The 24,329-nt window shown below is 42.3% G+C and overlaps 1 protein-coding gene across 1 annotated transcript; it reads left to right on the plus strand.

The window, feature by feature from the left end:
- Positions 1–5,984: 5,984 nt before the first annotated feature.
- LOC308410040 (uncharacterized protein) lies at positions 5,985–20,654 on the plus strand. The gene is made up of 10 exons (XM_080903129.1): positions 5,985–6,082; positions 7,591–7,947; positions 10,735–10,851; positions 11,188–11,532; positions 12,275–12,613; positions 17,718–18,059; positions 18,134–18,469; positions 18,801–18,885; positions 19,226–19,289; positions 19,406–20,654. Exons 1-9 carry the CDS (start codon positions 6,046–6,048, stop codon positions 19,266–19,268), a joined length of 2,001 nt encoding a protein of 666 aa, XP_080759255.1. The 5' UTR covers positions 5,985–6,045; the 3' UTR covers positions 19,269–19,289; positions 19,406–20,654.
- The last annotated feature ends 3,675 nt before the right edge of the window (positions 20,655–24,329 follow it).

Raw genomic sequence — 24,329 nt, forward strand, 5'->3', positions numbered from 1 at the left:
AACAGCAGACTGACCTTCGTGTAAATGCTTGGAGCAGACTAACCTGTGAGCTGGAGTGTTCTGGGACGTTATATTTGGTCTTTGAATGGCTGCAATCCAGTCGCGTCTTTGTTACTTCGGAAACATGGCTCGAACAATTTCTCTTCCACGAACAATTTCTCTTCCACGACGTAATCCGATAACAACCGATCTCTTTACCCGTCGGCTTCCCGTGGCTGTCATGCGACCGGCTATTGCAGTTAATAATACAACAGCTTCTTGACATTTTTGTGTTTCTTTTTATCGCTGTGTGACTGATTTTAATTGAAAGCCTGCGTGAGCTAGTACCGCTTGCCACGAGTTCCCAGAATCCTTTGCGGTTCTACCCATGAATGACGTCACATTTTCAATCTCTATATAATATGCATGCTAAATTTTATATTTGGGGTAAAATATCAAGTCTTTTCAAGTAAACCGGTTCAAGTCCAATTCAAGTCCCAAGTCATTGGTGTAAAAGTCCAAGTCAAGTCACAAGTCTTAGAACATTTTTTCAAGTCAAGTCTAAAGTCATAAAATTAATGACTCGAGTCTGACTCGAGTCCAAGTCATGTGACTCGAGTCCACACCTCTGGACTAAATAAGGAAACGTCTTCCTGCCTTCTGAGCAAAGTATCCCTTGTGTAGTTTATCAGTTCAGCTACAATTTATGATCATCCCAGCAAAATACACTCCTAGACATAGAATACAGAGTTCTTTCATTAGTGAATTCTGAAACAAACCACCTGGCCTTTAACGAGCCTTTTCCAGGAGATAAAGAAAAAGGGAGGATGGGAGTAAGGAAGTGGTCTCGTCTCTGTGGTGTTTTCGACCTTGGGGTACCAGCCTGTGAGTCTTACACATCAATTCTTGGGTCAGAGAGAAAGAGAAAAACAACTAGTAAATGGGCCTTATTGAGTAACTCTTTTCTGTATAATATCACAATAAAACAATATCCTGTAAATGCTACCATGGTATCAAAATATCACAACAATTCCCACACAGTGACCTCTGACCTTTACTGACCTTTGTCCTCCTGTTACAGGTGTGTGTGTGCTGCTGCTGTCTGCACCGACTGTTTCTGCAGGTGAGTTGATGAAATGAAAACAATCAGTGAGACTCCAACAAGAACACAAATACATTTACTCTGTGTGTGTGTGTGTGTGTGTGTGTGTGTGTGTGTGTGTGTGTGTGTGTGTGTGTGTGTGTGTGTGTGTGTGTGTGTGTGTGTGTGTGTGTGTGTCCTCCAGTGTCTCTGTCTGTCAGTCCAAACCTTCAGCAGGTCTTCAGAGGATCTTCTTCAGTGTCTCTGAGTTGTGTTGATGATGGACAGAGAGCTGATGGATGGACAGTGAAGAGGACCAGAGGAGGACTCACTGAGGACTGTGGAGCAGCTGCAGGCTTTGGGAGGGTTCATGGTTCCTCCTGTGTTCTGGATTGCTCCGTCTCCTCTGGGGGAAGTTACTTCTGTGAGAACTCATCTGGACAGCAGAGCGATGAAGTGTCCATCAGTGTTTCAGGTACAGACAGTCAGCTGTTCCAGCTGTGTCTCTGTGCAGATGTTTCCAGAGGTTGGATGTAAAATTCCTGTTTTTCCAAAGACGTGTCATGCTCTGTTTGTGTTTCTGTTGGTTAGATAAACATGTGATCCTGGAGATTCCTGCACTTCCTGTGAGGACAGGAAGTAACATGACCTTGCGTTGCAGACAGAGGAATGGTGGCACAGTCAGAGCTTATTTCTTCATTAATGGAAGTCATGTTGGGTCTGAATCTAAATCGGAGCTCATCATCACAAATGTCCAGCAGTCTGATGAAGGTCTCTACTCATGTTCTACTGACACATTTGGAGAATCTCATCAGAGCTTTCTGCGGGTCAGAGGTCAGAACACTGACATCACTTTTGTTTTAATGACCTGCTGACCTGATAATGAACTGACTGAACCATCTTCATCCTCACCACAGCCTGCACCTCTCCTGTTAACTCTCCCGATACTTCTGCATGTCCGTGTACTGGGACAGCATCGCCTCCTCTCTCCTCCTCCTCCTCCTCCTCCATCGTTGCCATGATAGCCGGTCTGGTTTCTGTGATTCTTCTGGTTCTAGTTCTGCTTGGAGCTCTGCTCCTCTATAGGAAATTAAAAGGTATAAAGTCTTTTAGATTTAACAGTTTGCAGTCAGATCAGTGTGGATCATATAAGAGTCTACAAGAGTGCAGCAGTGTCACATTCCTAAACCGTCCTCTGAAAGTGGGAAACCATTTTAACAGTGCTTCAGATGCTTTGTGATAATAATAATAACAACAACAACAACAACAACAACAACAACAACAACAACAATAATAATAATAACAACAATAATAAAAATAAAAATGATGTGAGAGCTGTTTCTCCTCTACCGTCATGATCAGTGCCCGGGCCTATAAAAGGGTTCACTCTGTTAACTTGTTAGAGTTTAAACCAGTGCAGGACCAGAGTACTGTTTAGTTTACTTGCTCTTGTACTTTAAGAATTAAGTGATTATTTAATTAATCTTTAGCTGAGTGTTAATGTCCACTCTGGGCTCTACAATATATTTTGCATTAGAGTTTAAACAAGTAAGACCTGTGTGGTTTCATCTGCTTCTGACATACTTTATAATGTGAAAGTTTATGAGCTCTCATCTCTGTCAACAGGAAGCAGCCCATGTGTAAACTTCATATCCTGTGGTCTACATACCTTATATGTACCTGTGTCTGTGACAGGATGTGGTGTTTATGCTGCTACTCTTTGTGTTTGATGCTTGGTCAGCTCAGCATGAAAGCATTAAATTAAACATAACCTCATCCAACCAACATATTTTACAGGCATGTGTTACTGACTGACCTCCCAATAAAAAATAATCATAATAATCATTTTCATCATTATCATCATCATCATAATTAACAGGATGAAACCTTGAGCAGAACCTGGAGCCCAGATCTGCTGTATAACTGCAGTATAACTAAGGAAGGATTTGAAGTGCTCTAATAGGGTCATATGGTACTATAAGGTCACGAAGATAAGAAGGACTTCAAATGAACAGTTTAATCACTAGAATATGTTTTTGTTTCCTGCTTCATTTATCAGGAAGGAGTGACTCATCTCCTCTTTCAGATGTCACCTATGCTGATGTCTCCTTCACACAGGACAGGTGTGTGTCACCAAAACAACCCACACACACACCATCCTTTATAGTTTCAGTCAACACACAATTTCTCACTGTGTGTGTGTGTGTGTGTGTGTGTGTGTGTGTGTGTGTGTGTGTGTGTGTGTGTGTGTGTGTGTGTGTGTGTGTGTGTGTGTGTGTGTGTGTGTGTGTGTGTCTTACCCTTCAGGTAAACATGAGCAAAAACTGATGATGATGGTGGTGATTCAGTGTTCACCTTCACATCTACCTGATATTATTCCCTCATATTTCTGTCCCCAGGGTGTGCTCAGGTCAGTTATAGTCAGGTGGTCTTTAAAAAAAAGAAGAAATCTGATGGGTTGACAGGTAACCTTGACAACAACTCCTGAAATCAAACGCCATCAGCAAAATAATCACCTCAACCTGACATTACATGTTCTGTTTGAGCTTGTAGGGGGAGCTAGAGACAGCTTCTGTGCTCACTAACATTAAACACAAAATGTTAGTTCTGCTGGATCAGTTCAATTTATTTTATTTTAGCTGTGAACTTTAACCACCTGAGCTTACAAGTGTAAGGGCGGTCCCAAATCTTAAATTGCACAAAGTCAGTGCAAATCCAAAAAAGGAAGCAGGAAGCGAGGGCGACCCAAAAGTTGGACATCTCAAAGGATGAGGAGAGGAAGATCAGAGATGCACAGCTCCCACCGCCAATCAGGATCTCGCCTGGACAACAACATATGACAACTCCATCAACCCCAACCGGTCTGGTTCTGCTTAAAAGCTCTTCCTGTTAAATGGGAGTTTTTCCTTCCCACTGTCACCAAAGCCCTTGCTGATAGCGGGTCATAAGATTCTCTGTATGTATTATTGTAGGTTCTACCTTACCTCGAGGTGACTGTTGTTGTGATTTGGTGCTGTATAAATAAAATCGAATTGAACAGGAGAGGATCAGGGTTCCTGAGTGCACAGGAACACTCAGCTGATCTGTGTGTCACGTGTGTTTTACAGCACTGGCCCCCAACCCCCAGGCCATGGACCAGTGGTCCGTGAGACGTTTGGTACCAGGCCACGAGAGTTGAGGCTCGGGTGGGAAATTTATGGTTTTCAGGGCCTTTATCGTTACATTTTTAAATGTTTTTATCATTAATTCGGTTTCCCTGGGTCCGCGTGTTATGAATAAGTCCTCTTTTTTTGTCACTGGTTTTATTTTGTTGTATTTATCCACAACACCTAAAGGCCGGTCCGTGAAAATATTGTCGGACATATACGAAAAAGGTTGGGCAGCACAGAACAACAGTTTTGAGGTGTTTCACACAGAATGACCAAAGCCACTCTGTAAATGAATGAATGCATGAATTAATAATTTTAAACATTAAAATGTTTGCAGTGATTTCCACTGATTTAGACTGGTGAACTGGCCAGGTGGTATCATCGTATAAGGGTGGTGGCTGACAACAGTTTTTGTTTGCTGGATCATTTTAGTTCAGCTGGGTGTCTTTCCTTTTGTTATATTTTAGTTCAAAATGTGTTAATTACATAAATAAAATGTAATTTTCTCTGTAGCACTTCATGGATTTCATAAGCAACACACCTTAGTTGTTCACACAAAGCATAAAAGTAAAAAAAAATAATATATACAGTGTTATCTTCATTTTAGATGTCAAAAAGTATTTGCGGCTCCCAGTGTTTTCTTTTGCGTGGAAACCGGGTCCAAACGGCTCTTTCTGTGTTAAAGGTTGCTGACCCCTGTTCCACACCTTAGTTCACAGATTCACTTTGTCTAAGGTTTATTTCTGGGATTTCACACAACCCAGGATTCAAATCATGAATACATAATGGGCTTGGATTTACATCATTATGAATGAAATGTGGTCTAATTGGAAGCAGCAGGGCCCCTCCCCTTTCGACGGGTTGTGTGTGAGACTTTAAATCATCAAACTGTAAATTATAAATTTTAAATTATCATGGATCCCTTTACCCCGAGTCCTAAAGTGCATATTTATTTTCTTACTCTTCTTACATTTATTGTTTGTTTACTTGCACCGCTGTAACTGGAGCCTCGTCGTCTCGTCTCTCTATATGCTGGACTGTCTGTAGCGGAGATGACAATAAAGTTTACTTTGACTTCAGCAGCGCGCAGGCGCACCGAGGGCTCTCGCGCTCACTTTTCGTGTACAGAATTTCGAAAAAACATCTGTGCAAATTATAAGTCTGTATCATGATGTCTGGTGTTTTTATTTTGTTTTATTTTGTGAGTTGGTTATTAGATGCTACTCCAGCCAAAAGAGAATCCCCCGCCGCAGCAGGCGCACCTCGCAAATGCAGGGCGCCCTTACTCCCAGCAAATGGGCGATAGAAAGCCGATCGGTGCCTGTACCATTCCCAATATGGCTGGCTGATGTCGGGGCAGCATGAGTACGAGCAATTTTTTTTTTTTCTGCCGATGCCCGTGATTCCGCCCCCCACCACGATGCCGCCCCGGGCAACCGCCCGTGTCGCCCGTATCAAAAACCGCTACTGACAGAGCTTTACAAACTACAAACACTTTACATTACAATTGTGATACACAATGTAACTGTAATGTAATTTACAATGTAATTGTAAAATACAATGTAACAATTGCAAACTACGACACAGAGCGATTAAAAAAAAAAAAGAATAATGGAGAGAATAAAAATAGAGCTTTTACTGAGCTCCTGCTGTCACTGACTGCAGCACTTTTCCCTCGGATGGAATAAGGAAGTCTCTGAATACGTCTCTATGAGCTTTTACTTTGAAGGTTGAAACCGAAAGTAAAACTTTCTTGTTACAGCTGGAAAGTTAGAACCGTGTGAGTTTTTGGGTGTCGGGTGGAGCAGAGTTGGTTATCGTCTCTGTCACAGGAGGATGAAGAACCTCGTGTCCTTCCTGCTGCTCGTGCACGGTAAGAACTTTGAACCCGTCTATAGTTGGGCTGCCGTCAGCCACAGGGGGATGTTTTCAGTATTTACCGTTCCCTGCTTCAACTCAGTGAATAACAGAATGCTGGATGAGTCACACTCAGTCACAGCTTAGTCTGTTACTCTCCAGGTTTTACAAGTAGTTTTGTATTTTACAAATGAAGCTTTGTCTCCGACTGAATGCAGAGTTTATTTTAACTCTTATATGTTAACCCAGTTTTTTCGTTTTACTTTTAAGAGCATGATTAGGATGTTTCACAACCTTTTCACAGTAAAGGAAGTGGTTGGCTGATCTCGGGTGACCTGTAGGAACTTTTATTAATGTCTTTCAAACAGAAGCAACACAAATGGTTGACATTTGTGTTGCTTCTGCTTCTTCTCAGCTTTACGTCATTAATACACCATAATCCCTGAGCTCTGACCAGGAATGCTCCCACACAATCTGCAGTGATCAAACGTTTGCATTTCACTGATTTTACTGTCAAAGTAGGGGATGATGCTGGTGTGCCAGGAAGAAGTTTCCGTGTGTGTTTTTAGCTGGACTGAAAAGGATATTTACCCTGAGGCAGGAACATTCAGGCTTAAAATGACTCCATATCATTTATGACAGATTAGATTAGATTAGACCAACAAGTCATTTACAGCAATTTGAATACAGGCAATAATTTTTTTGCCAATTAGCAGAAAATGTGTGTGTGAGGATTTGTCTAACAGCAGACAGAGAAGCGCATATGCTGAATGAGCTGCTTTTAAGGAAATAAACATGACTCGTGTCATGTGTGAGAACTTCACATCGAGTCTGAGGTCAGGTTAATCAGGGAAGGTGTGCAGTGACGTGAGATAATGAGCTTGTTTCAAATGTAAAAAGTGGAGTTTTGAAAACATAGAGGGTAAAAATATGAGCTCCCCGAGAAATGCTCAAGTACAGAAACCTGAAAATGAAACATCTGGAATTCAGAGAAGCGCTGGAGTTTAAAAATGGAAAATTTCTCTAAAGTAGCACAGGTCCATGTTTCTTCTTTAACATCAGTCTGTGAGCTGAGGATAGCAGCGGTTCTGGTCTGATGGAGGGTTCTAGCTGCTCAGCTGTCCTGGCTCTGCTTCGTCCTGTTGTTGAGCTCATGATGCTCCAGATGTTGTCAGCTGATGAAAGGTCCGGACTGCAGGCGGGGCGGTTCAGCAGCCGGACTCTTCTCTTATGAAGCTGTGTTGCTGGAATAGATGAAGTCTGCGGTTTAGCATCCTTTGCTCAAACACGAAGGCCTTCCAAGAAAAACTTGTCTGCATGGAGCAGATGTTTCTTTGGCTCTTGACCATACCTTTGAGCGATGATGGAGGCTCCTGATGGGTTTCAATATGTTTTCAAAGGTTTCTAGTGTTACACACTGTGGTCATTACTGGTACTAATTTAAAACCTGTTGTTAGAACTCATCCCGACATGTGACCCACCCTGTGGACAGACTGAATGACGACACTCTGTTTCTCTTATCAGTTTCCCAGCATGCCTCAGGGGTGGAAGTGTATGAGGTGTATGAAGGGGAGGAGTCTGTCCTGCTGCCCTATCAGGTACCTGTTAATGTTTCCAGTAGCTCCACAGCAGTGGTCTGGGACCGTGATGAGTTCAAGATCCCAACAGTCCACATGCGTGTGCAGAGCGGAGATGATATTCTGAATGATCAGAACCATCGTTACACCAACCGAACATCGATGAAAGCCGACGCCCTGCAGACTGGAGACCTCAGCCTCACCCTGAGGAACCCTACAGTCTCTGATGGTGGGACCTACATCTGCATCGTCCGCAAATATGGACAAGATCAGAGCAAGACCCATGTGCAACTGAAGGTCAAAGGTCAGTGTGTGAAATCGTCTGTACTGTCGTTATGATGTGTGTACAGTAATGTGTGACTGGAGTATGAGATGTTGTAACTCTGAGCTCACACATCACCACTGGCTGATAACTAGGGCTGCCAAAAATGATTATTTTGATAGTCGACTAGTCACCGATTATTTTTGCGATTAGTCGACTAATCAGATCATCATCCATTGGACGTAAAACATACAGCTTATTGCACCAGCAGCATCTGCTCTTATATAACTATCATTAGCTTACAGCTGTAAGTGTTTAAGGTGCTAACTACAAATAAAGACAAGATGATAGTTTATTAAATTTAAATGAAATTTGCAGATTGTTTCGGTGGAGTTTAATAAACTCAGCTGTCTGCTCCTTGCTATCTAAAATATAACAGGACACCGGAGTAAATTCTCGAGCATCTCATGCTTCTGATGATCAGCTGTCTGCTTGACGTTTATTCAGCTGTGTAAAAACTATAACTTTAATCTCAGCCAAACCGATTTACTCAGGAACAAATAAATCACTGAAAAAAGCCAAACAATAACATTTTAAGTTATCTAAGTGACTTATATATCGTGTTTAACCTGAGTCGCGAAAGACGGCGGTGGGTTTGAAAACGATTTGCCGGGAGTCCGGTGTTCTCACGGCTCTAGCGAGCCTTGCTCCCGGCTAGCTATCGAGCTAGTGGGTAACAGACGTCTCCGAAAACGTCGGAGCACTTTTGAAAATATGCGGTGTCTTGATAAACTGAGCAGATATTTGAGGTTTACACAGCTACATTCTCGCCTGAAAATATGTTAAACGTTTATTTTGTGACCCAGAAAGAATAATAAGAGTAATATTAAAACTAACTAGCTGCCGCCGCTATGAATTCTGGGACACAGCTTCTTCTTCTTCGGGGTTTAACGGCAGCTGGCATCCTTGTACATGCAGTGCTGCCATCTTCTGTTTCAGTCCGTTATTACACTCTTAAATCCTGCTACTTATTCCTGCGTCTTTTGTGATCTTACAAAGCTTCAAACGACGCGTCGACTATTAAATCAGTCGTCGACGATTTTGATAGTCGACAAATCGTGACTAGTCGACTAATCGTGGCAGCCCTACTGATAACACACATTCCAAAACACTGACTAAAGGTTCGTGGAATTATACAGGTTCCATGGCCATTAAGTACACTCATGGGACACTTCATTAGGTACACCAGTAAGCTGTTCATTGATTTAAATATCTAATCAGCCAGTCACATGACACCAACTTACTGCACCTAGGCATGTAGACATGCTGAAAACAACCTTCGGAAGTTCAAACTAACCAACAGAATGGATTCAATTCAATTCAGTTTTATTTATATAGCACCAAATCACAAGAACAGTCGCCCCAAGGCGCTTTATATTGTATGGAAGGACAATGATGGAGAAGGAACAATGATTTTAGTGACTCTAAATGTGGCAATTAGTGCTGGTTTGAATACTTCACAAACTGGTGATTTGCAGGGATTTTCCCTCCAATCATCTGTGAGTTTACAGAGAAGGTCTGAAACACAGCTGCAGGCTAAGGCCACACCTTGGTAAATGGTAAATGGACTGGTTCTTATATAGCGCTTTTGTACTGTTCTGAGCACTCAAAGCGCTTTACACAACTTGTGCATTCACCCACTCACACCCATTCGTGCTTTCTAAGTAACATTCACACACATTCATACTCTGATGGATGCATCGGAGAGCAATTTGGGGTTAATATCTTGCCCAAGGATATTTGGCATGCAGACTAGGGGAAGCCAGGAATCGAACCACCAACCTTCTGATCAGTAGATGACCTGCTCTACCGCCTGAGTTACAGCCACATCTGTCTGCTAAGACCAGAGCACAGACTCACTGGACAACAGCGGGGTAGCATCTGTTTCCTGGCTTCTGCTGCAACATTCAGAGGTAGAGTCAGAGTTTGGTGAAAACATCATGAAAGCATGGATCCATGCTAACTTAAAGGCTTAGACAGCTGGTGGTGTGATGGTGTAGGGGAGATTTTCCTGAGACACTTTTGGCCACTTAAATACCAATTGAGTATTGTTTAAACCCCACAGCCATGAGTACTATTGCTGACCGTGTCCATCCCATAATGACCTCAGTGTATGCTTCCTGCAGGGTAACAAAGCTGAGATCATCTCAGACATGACAATGAGTTTACTGCACTCTGACGGCCTCCACAGTAACACATCTCAGTCCAACAGAGCGTCCTTGGTATGTGCTGGAACAGAAGAGTCACATGATAAATGTGCAGCGTGTGAGTGATGATGTCACATCTGAGCCATTAACAAGCAAAGGAACAGGATACCAGCAAAGTGTACCTAATAAAGTGTCCAGTAAGGCTCTGTGACAGTGGCTCTGTAATGGTGTGAAAGAAAAACAGATGTCCGAGTGACTCCAGCAGGGGGAGCAATCTGACTTCAACACATATACACTCAGTGCCACTTTATTAGGCACACCTGTTCAGCTGTTCTTTAACAAAAATATCTAATCAACCAATCACATGGCAGCAGTTTAGTGCATGCTGTAACTAATAAAATGTCTGCTTAGTAAGAACCTATCATCTTTTCACTTATAGGTTGCTGACATCTTGCTAGCTGAGCTGTAGATTGTACGGTCCACTTTCGTTACATTAAATAAAAATTGCGTCTAAAATGATTTTATTTTGTGAATGAGCTCATTGATCAGGACACAGAGTAGTGAACGAGTGAGGAAATCTGCTGTGAATGTTTCATGTTCAGGTTTCTTCTGTTCACCACAGAGCGTCCTCCGACCTGGCCCTGGGTCCTCTCTGGCATCCTGGCTATCTTGGCTCTCCTGGCTGTCAGCAGTGGGATCGTCATGTGTTATAGATATAAAAGGATGAAATGCCCAGCAGGTAGGATGACCTTGTGTCTGCGTGTGCTGCTGTTTGGTTTGTTGTTGTAAACCAGAACTGGACAGGAAGTAATGAGTGAATGATTTTCCTCTTATTCTTCCTTTGTGGGCACTCATTTGATCTGAGCTTTGTGCAGTTGTGGCTTGATGCTAATTTGCAACACTTGAGATTTGTGGCCCTAAAGATCTCCAGTGGATACAGTTGTTCTTATTTTTCTGTCCTTCATGACTTCAGCACTGAAACAATCGAACACGTTCTCTTTGAGGTCCTGGTAGAATGATGTGTTGGTTGTTGGTGTTGTGTGCACACCTCATGTTCTGCTCTGTCTCCTCACAGACAGCCAGGTATTGTTGGTGGAGATTTTAGAGGGAGAGAAAAAGTCTGTCACGCTGCCCTTTAAAACCACAGAGGATCTTCCCCAGGACGCCACAGTGGAGTGGAGACTTACTGACCCCAAACACATGCAGGTTCACGTGTATGACAGTGGAAAAAATCAGCCGGACAAACAGGACGAGGTGTACCAAGGCCGCACAGAGATGAAGGAAGAGCCACTGAGAGATAAAGACCTCAGTCTGAAACTAAAGGAGCCCCGCGTTACTGACACCGGAGTCTACACCTGCACCGTCAGCAGCAAGGATGGAAGCCTCCTACTTCAGAAAGTGGTGTCTCTCACTGTCAGAGGTGAGTGGAACAGCTTTGATTGTCTTCTGGATCCTCCATAAATTTGAACAAAATCAAACTGCTGCTGACACATTTTTATTTGAATGAATAAATGCAGACATTTTGATTAAACTTGCGAACTGAGGGAGCTGTGTGAATCCGATTAAGGCCTGCACAGACCTCTGAATGAAAAAAAAAAAACATGGGATAACATCTGCCACTTAATTCCCTGTTTCAGCTCATTAACTCATTAATTTCCACACTGCTTCTTTCTTCTACAGAACTTAACATCTGGCTCTACTATGTCAGATCTCCATGGCAACATATCCATGACAAGAATTTTTGTCAATAAATTTACCACTGTCAATATAACAACACAAAAATAAGGGTCCATCACACCACATGTGACACACACAGGACCAGAGTCCAAACAAAAGTTTGATCCATGCTGTGTAGCAGAGGCTGTGATTCCTGCTGACTCACTGCTTTGTTAAAAACACAAATTCCCCAGCATCATGCTGAAGGGTAGACGCTGTAAGTTTCTGCAGGTGTGACAGAATAAATCCAGAAGACTAAAGAAAGCAGCAGATAGCAGAGCAAAGCAGCGCTTTGTGCAGCCTTACACATCAACACACAAGCAGTCGAGCTCAAAGTCAGAGAAACGCTGAAAACAGGAGCTGCTGGTTACACAGCAGAGGACATGATGGAGGATCCACCTCACTGATGTCTGTCTGTCTCATGTTCTGCTGTGTTCTCCTCTCAGAGAGCCAGATGGAGACGGTGGAGGTGACAGAATGGAACAAGTCTGTCCTGCTGCCCTTTAAAACCAAAGATGACCTTTCTCAGGATGCCACAGTGGAGTGGAGACGCTCAGACTCCAAACACAAAAAAGTTCACATGTTTCAGAGCAGCCAGCACCTTTCAGGTGAACAGGACGAGATTTACAGAGGTCGCACAGAGATGAACAAAGAGGCACTGAGAATCGGAGACCTCAGTCTGACCCTGAAAGACCTCCGACTAACTGACAGTGGAGTCTACACCTGTACTGTCTGCACGCATGGAAAAGTCCTGAAACAGAAGGTGGTGGTGCTCAGTGTCAGAGGTCAGTAAGCACATCACAGAGGCTGTCGTATGTTGTCATTTCCTGTTGTCAACACTCTGGTCTCCATTGACTGTATGAAAAACATGAAAAAAGGAAATCTGCACTACTGGCCAAAAGTTTTAGAACACCCCACTTTTTCCAGGTATTTATTGGAATACAAGTTGTTCAATTCCAATGAATAGCTTGAAATGGTACCAAGGTAAGATGTGAACTGCCAGAGAAATCTTCACTTTCTAGTTTGTACAATACTTTCATTTCAAAGTGCAATTTTACGACATAATTTTCAATAAAAAACTGTGGTGTTCTACAACTTTTGACAGGTAGTACATCTGACTAAGCATAACCATCTTAAACTTAACATATAGGTAAATAAGCAGTTAGCAGTGGCACTTCATTACTTTGTGTGTTAGATATTTAATAGTTGTTCTGCCTCGATTAGAGTTAACATGTTTATAGTCAGTGTTGGGGAGTAACGGAATACATGTACCGCCGTTACATATTTAAAATACAAAATATGAGTAACTGTATTCCGTTACAGTTACCGTTTAAAAAGGTGGTATTCAGAATACAGTTACTTTGTTGAAATAAATGGATTACACTGCGGTACTTTCCTGTTTCATATTGTGGCGGGTCAGGACTGTTTGGGTTTTGTTTGACAGCTACGTTCTGTTGTTCCAGGGGGCAGCGTTATGGTTGCCATGGTTACAGGTGATGCTCTCTCTCTGCATGTTTCCTGGGTGAGAGAAGACTTTTTGTTGTTGTTGTGCTAAGCTAACAGGCAGAATGATACAGGTATAGCTCTAAAGCATGTAGCCTGATGGGCAGTGTAGTCCGTGCTGCAGGGAGAATGGACTGCCATACACGTTATGTGTCTTTGAGCGAGGAGGGAGAAAAAGGAAAGGTATGAGCAGTCATCGAGGAAAAACGGGAGCTGGAAGCATGTAAATATAATAATAACCACTTCAGCCAAGAAGAGAGCCTGACGAGCCCAGTTGTAAGTAAGCTATTAAGACTCGACTGTACACCGTGTTCGTGTTTTCCTCTGAAACAATAAGTTCCGTTGCAGCAGCCTTTCAACGCCTCTCTCTGTCTCTCGCAAGAAAAGTTGACCCACACAACAAAGTAAAGCTATTTTTCAGCTACGAGCCGACAGGGACCCCGACGTATTAGTCAGAGGTCCCTTTACTACAGTTCGGAGCCGCGGACCTTCAGTAATAGTAATAAATCACACAGCAATAGTACATTCACGTAGTTGTAAACAACATGATAATATATTAAGTAATCCAAAGTATTCAGAATACGTTACTGTCATTGAGTAACGTAACGGAATACGTTACAGAATACATTTCGGGGCATGTATTCTGTAATCTGTAATGGAATACATTTTAAAAGTAACCTTCCAACACTGTTTATAGTAAATCCCAAAAAGTTGTTTCTGTTCATCTGGATGTCACATTTTCAGTGGGAGAAACATTTCATTGTGTGTGCTCAGCCCGTGTGAGGTTTCTGTGTGTGTGGGTTCAGGATCGAAGCCAAAAACTTTGATCTTTCAGTTTCAGTAATGAGTAAAAAAAATGTGTGGTTTATTTTAATCAATGGGTTTGAAAAGCAAGGGCTGAAATTTCTTTGAGTTTCTCTGTAAGCACTCATTTAAATCCTGCTGTTAAAGGTATTTTACTATTTATTTGAATTTTTCTAATCATCTGCTAGGGCAAACTCACCTGCAGCTAGAGTATCATTGAGAGAGTGAAGAGCTGGTCCAGTTTCAGTGACCTAGAAGAAAACCACATTGTTCTTCCTCTATCCAAAGTACGACTAACGGATGGACTCTCCCTTCCAGCACCCTGGCACAGACTTTCCCAGGGAGGGTGAGGAGTGTGATCCTCCTATAGCTGGAACGCACCCTCAGGTCCTCGTAAGTGGATATCAGGGGTACAGTGGGGCAAAAAAGTATTTAGTCAGCCACCGATTGTGCAAGTTCCCCCACCTAAAATGATGACAGAGGTCAGTAATTTGCACTAGAGGTACACTTCAACTGTGAGAGACAGAGATTTTCCATGTTTGAGGTGACCAAATACTTATTTTCCACCCTGATTTACAAATAAATTCTTTACAAATCCTACCATGTGAATTCATGGATTTTTTTTTCACATTCTGTCTCTCACAGTTGAAGTGTACCTCTGGTGCAAATTACTGACCTCTGTCATCATTTTAAGTGGGGGAACTTGCACAATCGGTGGCTGACTAAATACTTTTTTGCCCCACTGTATGTAGAGCAAGATTTAGTATTTTGGTCTAAATAACCCAAAATGTGATGTCCACATATGTGGATGCCAGGTCCTAGGAGGTTAACCATCTTAAAGCCAACCAGACTCTGCTTCTTGGAGTGGAGTCCTGCTGACTCCAACTGCACACAAGGCCCATGACAGAATCCCAACAAGACAGTTTTTTTTTTTCCATGGCTTCTCTGAACTCCTCCCACATCCTAGTTTTTCCTTCAGCTACCACCCAAGCCACGTTCTGCTTAACCTGTTGGTACTCATCACCTGCCTCCTAAGTCCCACAGGGAAACAGAGCCCGATAGGACTCTTTCTTCTGCCTGATGTCTCAGACAGAATGCTGTAGGTGATGGGAGTTGAAGATCTTAGAGACCAGGACTTCTGCCAGGCATTCCCAGAGAAACCTTACTATATATTTAGGTGCGCCAGGTCTCCAATGCATACAGCGTCCAAGACATTCGGCTTCAGCTTGATCATCAATCACATGCATACACATGCTTACAAGTGCACACACATACACACATAGTGCCTTGTCTTTTGTAACCATAGGGGGGTTTTACAAGCGGGCCTCCCTTGGTAGCAAGTAAAAGATGTTCGTCTTGTTTGCCGTTAACAAGAATAAGTTTCTAACCAGCGGGGCCTGTGGAAGCGCAGACCCAGCATCTGTCATATTGTCTGTTTGTCTATTCTGGCAAGTACATTGAAAGTAAAGCAAAAGATGGAGTACTTTTCTTTGTATATGTATACACATAAAGGGCCAACAAATGTGCCTGTGTGAACATTCACATTAAATAAATATTGTACCTGGAACTGCTTATATCCCTCATACAGGGAGTGCAGAATTATTAGGCAAGTTGTATTTTTGAGGAATAATTTTATTATTGAACAACAACCATGTTCTCAATGAACCCAAAAAACTCATTAATATCAAAGCTGAATGTTTGTGGAAGTAGTTTTTAGTTTGTTTTTAGTTTTAGCTGTTTTAGGGGGATATCTGTGTGTGCAGGTGACTATTACTGTGCAGAATTATTAGGCAACTTAACAAAAAACAAATATATACCCATTTCAATCATTTATTTTTACCAGTGAAACCAATATAACATCTCCACATTCACAAATATACATTTCTGACATTCAAAAACAAAACAAAAACAAATCAGCGACCAATATAGCCACCTTTCTTTGCAAGGACACTCAAAAGCCTGCCATCCATGGATTCTGTCAGTGTTTTGATCTGTTCACCATCAACATTGCGTGCAGCAGCAACCACAGCCTCCCAGACACTGTTCAGAGAGGTGTACTGTTTTCCCTCCTTGTAAATCTCACATTTGATGATGGACCACAGGTTCTCAATGGGGTTCAGATCAGGTGAACAAGGAGGCCATGTCATTAGTTTTTCTTCTTTTATACCCTTTCTTGCCAGCCACGCTGTGGAGTACTTGGACGCGTGTGATGGAGCATTGTCCTGCATGAAAATCATGTTTTTCTTGAAGGATGCAGACTTCTTCCTGTACCACTGCTTGAAGAAGGTGTCTTCCAGAAACTGGCAGTAGGACTGGGAGTTGAGCTTGACTCCATCCTCAACCTGAAAAGGCCCCACAAGCTCATCTTTGATGATACCAGCCCAAACCAGTACTCCACCTCCACCTTGCTGGCGTCTGAGTCGGACTGGAGCTCTCTGCCCTTTACCAATCCAGCCACGGGCCCATCCATCTGGCCCATCAAGACTCACTCTCATTTCATCAGTCCATAAAACCTTAGAAAAACCAGTCTTGAGATATTTCTTGGCCCAGTCTTGACGTTTCAGCTTGTGTGTCTTGTTCAGTGGTGGTCGTCTTTCAGCCTTTCTTACCTTGGCCATGTCTCTGAGTATTGCACACCTTGTGCTTTTGGGCACTCCAGTGATGTTGCAGCTCTGAAATATGGCCAAACTGGTGGCAAGTGGCATCTTGGCAGCTGCACGCTTGACTTTTCTCAGTTCATGGGCAGTTATTTTGCGCCTTGGTTTTTCCACACGCTTCTTGCGACCCTGTTGACTATTTTGAATGAAACGCTTGATTGTTCGATGATCACGCTTCAGAAGCTTTGCAATTTTGAGACTGCTGCATCCCTCTGCAAGATATCTCACTATTTTTGACTTTTCTGAGCCTGTCAAGTCCTTCTTTTGACCCATTTTGCCAAAGGAAAGGACGTTGCCTAATAATTATGCACACCTGATATAGGGTGTTGATGTCATTAGACCACACCCCTTCTCATTACAGAGATGCACATCACCTAATATGCTTAATTGGTAGTAGGCTTTCGAGCCTCTACAGCTTGGAGTAAGACAACATGCATGAAGAGGATGATGTGGACAAAATACTCATTTGCCTAATAATTCTGCACTCCCTGTATACAGGCTCCTCCTACAGGCTTTGGGGGTTTCCGATGATGCACTAAACCAATTTTTTTCATGCCCATATTTCACTCCCCGTATGTTCATACGCCACTAGTTCATGTCCTGAACTTTGTCTTCTCTCTGCTGCAGTTTGTTATTTGTCCTGTTTGTTATGTGTGGTCTCTCTGATCTTCTTCCTCTACCCCCTCACCAGCCAAAAGATGGCTACACCTCCTTGATCCTGTTTCTATTGGAAGTATCTTCTTTTAAAATGAATGAGATTACCTGATCAGTGTGGTTCTCTCTTTGGTATTTTAGAGTTATTTTCATTGTAAAGCACTCGGATGTACTTTTGTCGGGATCTGACGCTACATAAATCAAACTGATATGAATTAACTGCAGCACATAACTTCTGCCTGTCTGTACAACTTGTCTCTCTTTTCTTCAGTCTACGAGCTTCAGACAGTGGAGGTGACACCGGGGGTGAAGCGTGTTCTGCTTCCCTTCAAAACCACAGCTGACCTGCCTGAGGACATCAGAGTGGAGTGGAGACGTTCAGACCTTGAAGATGTGAAGGTCCTTGTTTATGAGAACAGCCAAAACAAGCATGAAGAGCAACACCAGGACTATCAAGGCCGCACTGAGATGAATGAAGAGCTACTGAGAACCGGAGACCTCAGTCTGATCCTGAATTTCCCTCGACTTACTGACAGTGGAGTCTACACCTGCACCGTCTACAAAAATGATGGAGCCATCCTGAAACAGAAAGTAGTGATACTCACTATCAGAGGTCAGTAAACTCATCTGAGGTCAGTAAATGTATAACTTGTGTCTGTATTTACAGCTCATGTTGTATTTTATCAGGCTACAAGGTGGAAATAGTTGAAGTAACAAAGGGGAAGAAGTCTGTGCTGCTGCCCTTTAAAACCACTCTTGATTTACCCGATGATGTCACAATCGAGTGGAGACGTGATGATTCCAGAGACACAGTCCACACCTATCAGCACGGCCAAAACCTGCTAGAAGAACAGGGACAGGATTATAGAGGTCGCACAGAGATGAATGAAGAGCCACTGAGGACTGGAGACCTCAGTCTGACCCTGAAAGACCCCCAAAACACCCACAGTGGTTTCTACATGTGCACAGTCTCCCAGGGTGAAGACATCCTGACACAGAAAATTGTGATGCTTACTGTCAGAGGTCAGTGAATGTAGCTTCCTCCACCTACTGCTCTTTTAGTTGAGGAACTGCTGTGAAAACATGAAGTGTCCATTTTTGTTGAGTGTCAGATGCCAAATAGATTCACTTAATACAGTCATTCTGAAACAATATTTAAATGTTAACCATTAGTGTAATTTCATGGTTCTGCTTTGTCTTGAAATGAGGAAAGGTTCCCATAGTTTTCTTTGATATCACTGAGTAATGGTTGCAGTCCTGATTCCGATGTTTCAAATATTCTTGATAACTCGCACCAGAGATTGAAGACAAGTTAAATGAGACTCTGAATCAATGTTGTCTGTTTCCTCTGCAGGAAAACATGGTGCAAGCTTTACAGAGCAGTTTCAAGGCTTCAGAAATAAGAAAAAACCCATGACTGATGGACCTTCTTCCACTGCGTAAAGTCCTCTTCCTCTTCTGTTGTAAAGTTGGTGTGAAATGTAAAGACTGGAGCTGGACCATTTATAATGAATCTTTAACTCAGCGCACATCCTGCAGGTTTAAATCCAATATTTGCTAAAACCTCAACTCACATCAGAACCTGAATACTGAAAGCATCATTCATCCTTCTTTCAATCTTCTTTACTGATCAAGTTTGTTTTATTTATATTAAATATCTAAGTGTAATCATGTGACTCATTATTTGGATCTTGGTGTCAAACTGGAAATAACAATGTTACATATGTTGATCTTTCGCTTGCTTCTTCCTGGCTGACTGTTCTGTCTTCTCTGGACCAGGATTCATGAATCTGTTCCACTCACTACTAAAGAAGCAAGTTAAATGGAGGAGAAGAGCTGGCAGGTAGGTCATTGTGCACAGCCGTCCTTCTCACAAATGTTTGATTCAAATTACATGCAGATCTGTGTTTGATCCAGTGTGTATCTCTGACTGACTGTTCTCTCTCACCTTTGGAAAAGGACGATCTTTCGGATTACCTTTATATTGGGGCCACTTAGTTTTCCCTGTATACTCCTCTTTGGTTCCACTTTTAGAAAACATAATCTCGGATGGACACCTGCTCATTCTCTGCACCTGAATCCTTCACTTCCTGTCTGACAGACGCCAAGTGGTCAGACTGGGCAGCATCACCTCATCCCCCATCACACTGAACACTGGTGCTCCACAGGGGTGTGTACTGAGCCCTCTCCTGTACTCACTCTACACCTACGACTGCACAGCCACTAACAACTCCAACATCATTGTGAAGTTTGCGGACGACACTACAGTGGTGGGTCTTATCACCAACGGTGATGAGACGGCTTACAGGGAGGAGGTCAGCGCCCTGACCCACTGGTGTCAAGACAACCATCTCACCCTCAACGTCGCAAAGACAAAGGAGTTGATAGTGGACTTCCGGAGGTGCAGAGAAGTACACACCCCCATCACCATCAACGGCGCTGCTGTGGAGAGAGTGAGCAGCTTCCGGTTCCTTGGAGTACATCTGGCTGAGGATCTTACGTGGTCAGTACACACAAACAAAACAGTGAAGAAGGCGCAGCAGCGCCTCTTCTTTCTCAGGAGACTGAAAAGATTCGGCATGAGCCCCCGCATCCTCAGGACCTTCTATCGCTGTGCCATTGAGGGACAGTGATAGGTGATGAAATGGCTTACAGGGAGGAGGTCACTGTTGCCGAGACAACCATCTTACCCTCAACTTCGCAACAACAAAGGAGTTGATAGTGGACTTCTGGAGGTGCAGAGAAGCACACACCCCAAAACAAAACCGTCTCCTTCTTTCTCAGGAGACTGAAAAGATTTGGCGTAAGCCCCCACATCCTCAGGACCTTCTACCGCTGTGCCACTGAGAGTAGGGCTGGGTATCGTCACTGATTTCTAGAATCGATTCGATCCACAATTCAATTTAATTCGATTCAATTCGTTTTAAATCTGGGAAATTTTGACAGTCAGAAATATAATTCAGATCAGTACATTTACATATTTTTGTATCAATAAAAAGGAAGCTGACACACGCAAGACTTTATCACAGGTGTGAGCGTCACAGCAGATGCCTTTGTGTCAAAGTAGCTGAAGATAAAACACAGAAGAACATGAAGGTGATTTTCCTGTTCTGGGATTTTATAAAAATATTCTGCAGTACATCAAAAACGAAAGAAAACCATTAATCAACATATGAACATCACCTCTGAAGTTACAGCGGTTTTATTACAGACACAGCATTTTGCATTTTGAATAATTTTAAAAAGTTTAAATTTGTTCAGTATTGAACGGCAGAAATGAGGTTTTCATTTCGGAAGAATGTAAAAGGGAAAAAAACAGCGGCTGACAGCGCTGTAAGCAACAGTAGACTTGTGCGTAACAAGCAAGCGAATAATGAAGAAAGCGAAACTGTTCTTGAAGTACAGAGAGAGAGAGGGAGAGAGAGAGAGAGAGGGGGAGAGAGAGAGGGAGAGAGAGAGCTGTACATCGTGGTGGAAGCAAAACAGTAAAAGTCAGAGTGAATTCATGACGATGTTTATGTGAAGCGTTTGGATCTTCTTTTGCTGCTGGTTCGGTCAATATTGTTTGGAGAGACATCAAACTAACAGCTTTAGAATCAGCGCATAAAGGGCGTGAACACAAAGCGCGGACCCGCCCACAGATCAGAATCAGCGAGCTGTCGGCTTTCAGCCCCGACTGTGAGAAAGGCGACATCTAACTGATTCTGATCCGCAGGTCGCGCTGTGTGTTTAAGTCTTTGTGCAGAATCCCTGTTCCTGCTCTCATTTACTGTTTGGTGGTTCTTGAAATTTTGTGAGATGTCACCAGAGATTCTGGCATTTCGGACAAAATAAATTTATATTAAAAAATCGATTCAGGATTTTAATGAATTGATTTTACGTTATCCAAGCCAGAATCGATTCTAATCGATGAATCGATTATAAGAACCCACCCCTAACTGAGAGCATCCTCACTGGATGCATCGCCACCTGAATGACAACAGCACCGCCTACAACTGCAAAGCTCACCAAAGAGTAGTGCGGTGTGCTGAACGGATAATTGGAGGTGAGCTTCCCTCCCTCCAGGACATCTACAGGTCGACATTCCTGTAATTGTCGATTTCGACACTATGCACTCCATACTGTACATAAATGTCATTTGTTTTGCACATTTCCAACTGCTGACCTCCGTATATTTTCTTTTTATTTAATTTTATATATATGTATACACACACACACACACACACGTAGATATACATATTTAGAATACATATTCAATAATGCACATACACTCTTATATTTGTACATGCATTTATCCATTCTTACATTTTTCTTTGTTCTTATGTTTTTTTATTTTGCACACCTGCTGCTTGTGAAGCTTGCACACAAGAATTTCACTCTCATGTGCTGTTCCAGTGTACCAGTAATGGGATGTGACAATAAAAGTGATTCGATTTGATTAGAAGTTTAAAGACGGTCTGTCTTTCGAGCTTTGAGAGTTCCTAGTGCATACATCTGACACGTTTTCTTTTGATTTTCTTTATTGATTGTCTGACCGACCTCGTCAGGTACCCTTCATGTCCCTGTTGGAGCTAAAAAGAGGTCAGGCTAGCTTTCCTGCTTGTCAATGCAAATGAACATGTGTAGACCTTCAGTGTGCTCACAGACATGCTCCAGTGTGAGGGGAGTTCATTGATCAAGTCTGCACCTGGAGGAAAAGTGTCTCCTCTTTATTACACTGTGACTTGTAAGAGCCATACTTTTACATTCTTATATCTGTTGCTGTCTGTGAAGTAAATATACAAAGCAGTTCACGATGCAGTTTAAAGTAACCTGTGTAAGAGTGACTTTGTTGTCTGGCTTCTGAAGATGGTCCAGTTTATACAATACAGATTCGTTAGATTAGCTCTTTTAGTATTTAATGTTTTAATTTATTTTCATGGATTTATTTAATTAAAAAGGAGAGACTTTAGAGAAATCCGCCCTGTCAAAAGTTGGCTATCAATCCAGTCCATATGCTCTGGCACAGGCTCTGCCCACTGATCACCCGGCAGTGCATGAACCTGACTTTTACTTTCATCTTTCTGCACATTCACAGTTCCAGCTCATGTTTGTACAGCAGGTTATCAGAAATGACCATTAATGCTGAAGCAAAGAAGATGTGACAATGACCGATAGTGAAACTGAGACACTGACCAGAGAAGTGGATACGAGGAAACAAGCTTGATTTACTCAGTTCAGGATTCTGGTCAGACCAGAGACACAAAAATAAAAACAAAGTGTTAAAAATGACCACCACAGATCAGGTGACATTTTTTGTTTTTTTTAACGAAGCAGTTTATAAATAGTACTCTGTGTTTATTTATTTAAATGTATGTTTGTAAACTGAAAATATTGTGAATGAATGAAATATGAAACAAGCAAAACATGCACATGGTTTATCTGTGCAACCCCCTCAGCTGGGTTTCTGGACACTGGAAACCCAACAACTGTACTGTGCCATTATGACCCATGAACCAGCCAACCTCTACCAAGTGGTGCTTTCTACTGTCAGGTGACTTTTTGTCTGTATCATATGTACTTAGTTTGATTTCTTTCTTTTTTTACAAACTACTCTGAACTTTGAAGTAGACTTTTACCTAAAGTGTTGCTGTCGCTGTTAATGTCTGTATAAGAAAGAGGTGGTGGATTGCAAACCTGTCTTAAAACACAGTTACCAAAGAATCACCTGCACCGACAAACTGCCTTACAGACAGGAAGCTGACTCTAACAGTTTATTGCTTCATCATTTTATTTCAGTGATGTTCAGAACATTATGATTTTTTACATACGTGCATTACTTATGCCTCATAAACAGTTTTGTATTCATATAAACATGACTGATTAATGTGTACCTCAGTAAAGTTCGGGTCATTTACATATTTAATTGATTTATAATATATATATATCGGGTCGGGTCAGTGTGGGAAATATATCTTTAGTCATAGTTTTTAATGATAAACATAAAGTATATAAAACAAGTTATTACAAGTATCAGTGAGGCTCTGATGAAACAGCTTCAGTGGGCTTTCAGGAAGTGAAAGAGGGGAAACCAGAATTACATTTCCCTTCTGAGAAATGAGAAGCTGAAGCTTCCTGTGTGATGCTCGCTCTCCCTGCTTGTGTGTGATAAATTTTCACCAGAGTTCAAGAAGAGTGACATGTTTCAGGTCCCTGCTGCACTGAAATGTTGATTCGGATCACTCGGAGAAGTCACGCTCAGTGGTGACATCAAAAGCAACACGGTCATTCTGCCCAACCTGGTGGCTCATCTCCATGGAAACGACATTTGTGTTTCCTGTGAACAGAGTGAACGCATCAGTGCCCTGTACGATGAAACACGTCCAACATACCCAGAGTGTCTTTAGGTTACTTGGATTCACTTCACCCCAACAATGGTAATTAGCACTCACATAAAGCTGGTTATTAATATAGCTGGTTATCAACTTAGGTATGAGTGTGAGGAAAGTGAGGAAGGTTTTACTTTCTTTGTCTCATAACACCTGATTGTCTTGTTGTTTCTTGACAATATACTAAACAGACCCACATACAGACACACACACTAAAACATAGGCTCTTAATGCCAAAGACCATAAACAACAAAAACCTTAAACAGAAACAAGACACAAAAGTGACGGGTAAACAGGAGGACAAGTGAGGAAACAGGTGCTCAAACAAAAGACAACTGAAAACTGGTGTTAGACATACTCATATTCCATGTTCATGTTATGTGTGTAATATGTTCATATTCATGTTCCAATTCAGGGTCTGCATCCTTCAAGGCCGCATTTGAAGGCCAATTACGTCACTGCGACACGACGAGGGCCACCTTGAAGGCTGCTCCAAATGCATCCTTCATTTCAAT

Source organism: Rhamphochromis sp. 'chilingali' (genome assembly GCF_963969265.1).
Source record: "Rhamphochromis sp. 'chilingali' genome assembly, chromosome: 1".
NCBI classification, from domain to species: Eukaryota; Metazoa; Chordata; class Actinopteri; order Cichliformes; family Cichlidae; genus Rhamphochromis; species Rhamphochromis sp. 'chilingali'.

Bases quoted from the DNA above. Each gene is read 5' to 3' on its own strand.
- LOC308410040 (XM_080903129.1), top strand. From the start codon at position 6,046: ATGAAGAACCTCGTGTCCTTCCTGCTGCTCGTGCACG. The intron at 10,852-11,187 runs GTAGGATGACCT...GTCTCCTCACAG, and splicing joins AAGGATGAAATGCCCAGCAG to ACAGCCAGGTATTGTTGGTG. The intron at 12,614-17,717 runs GTCAGTAAGCAC...TCTTTTCTTCAG, and splicing joins GGTGGTGCTCAGTGTCAGAG to TCTACGAGCTTCAGACAGTG.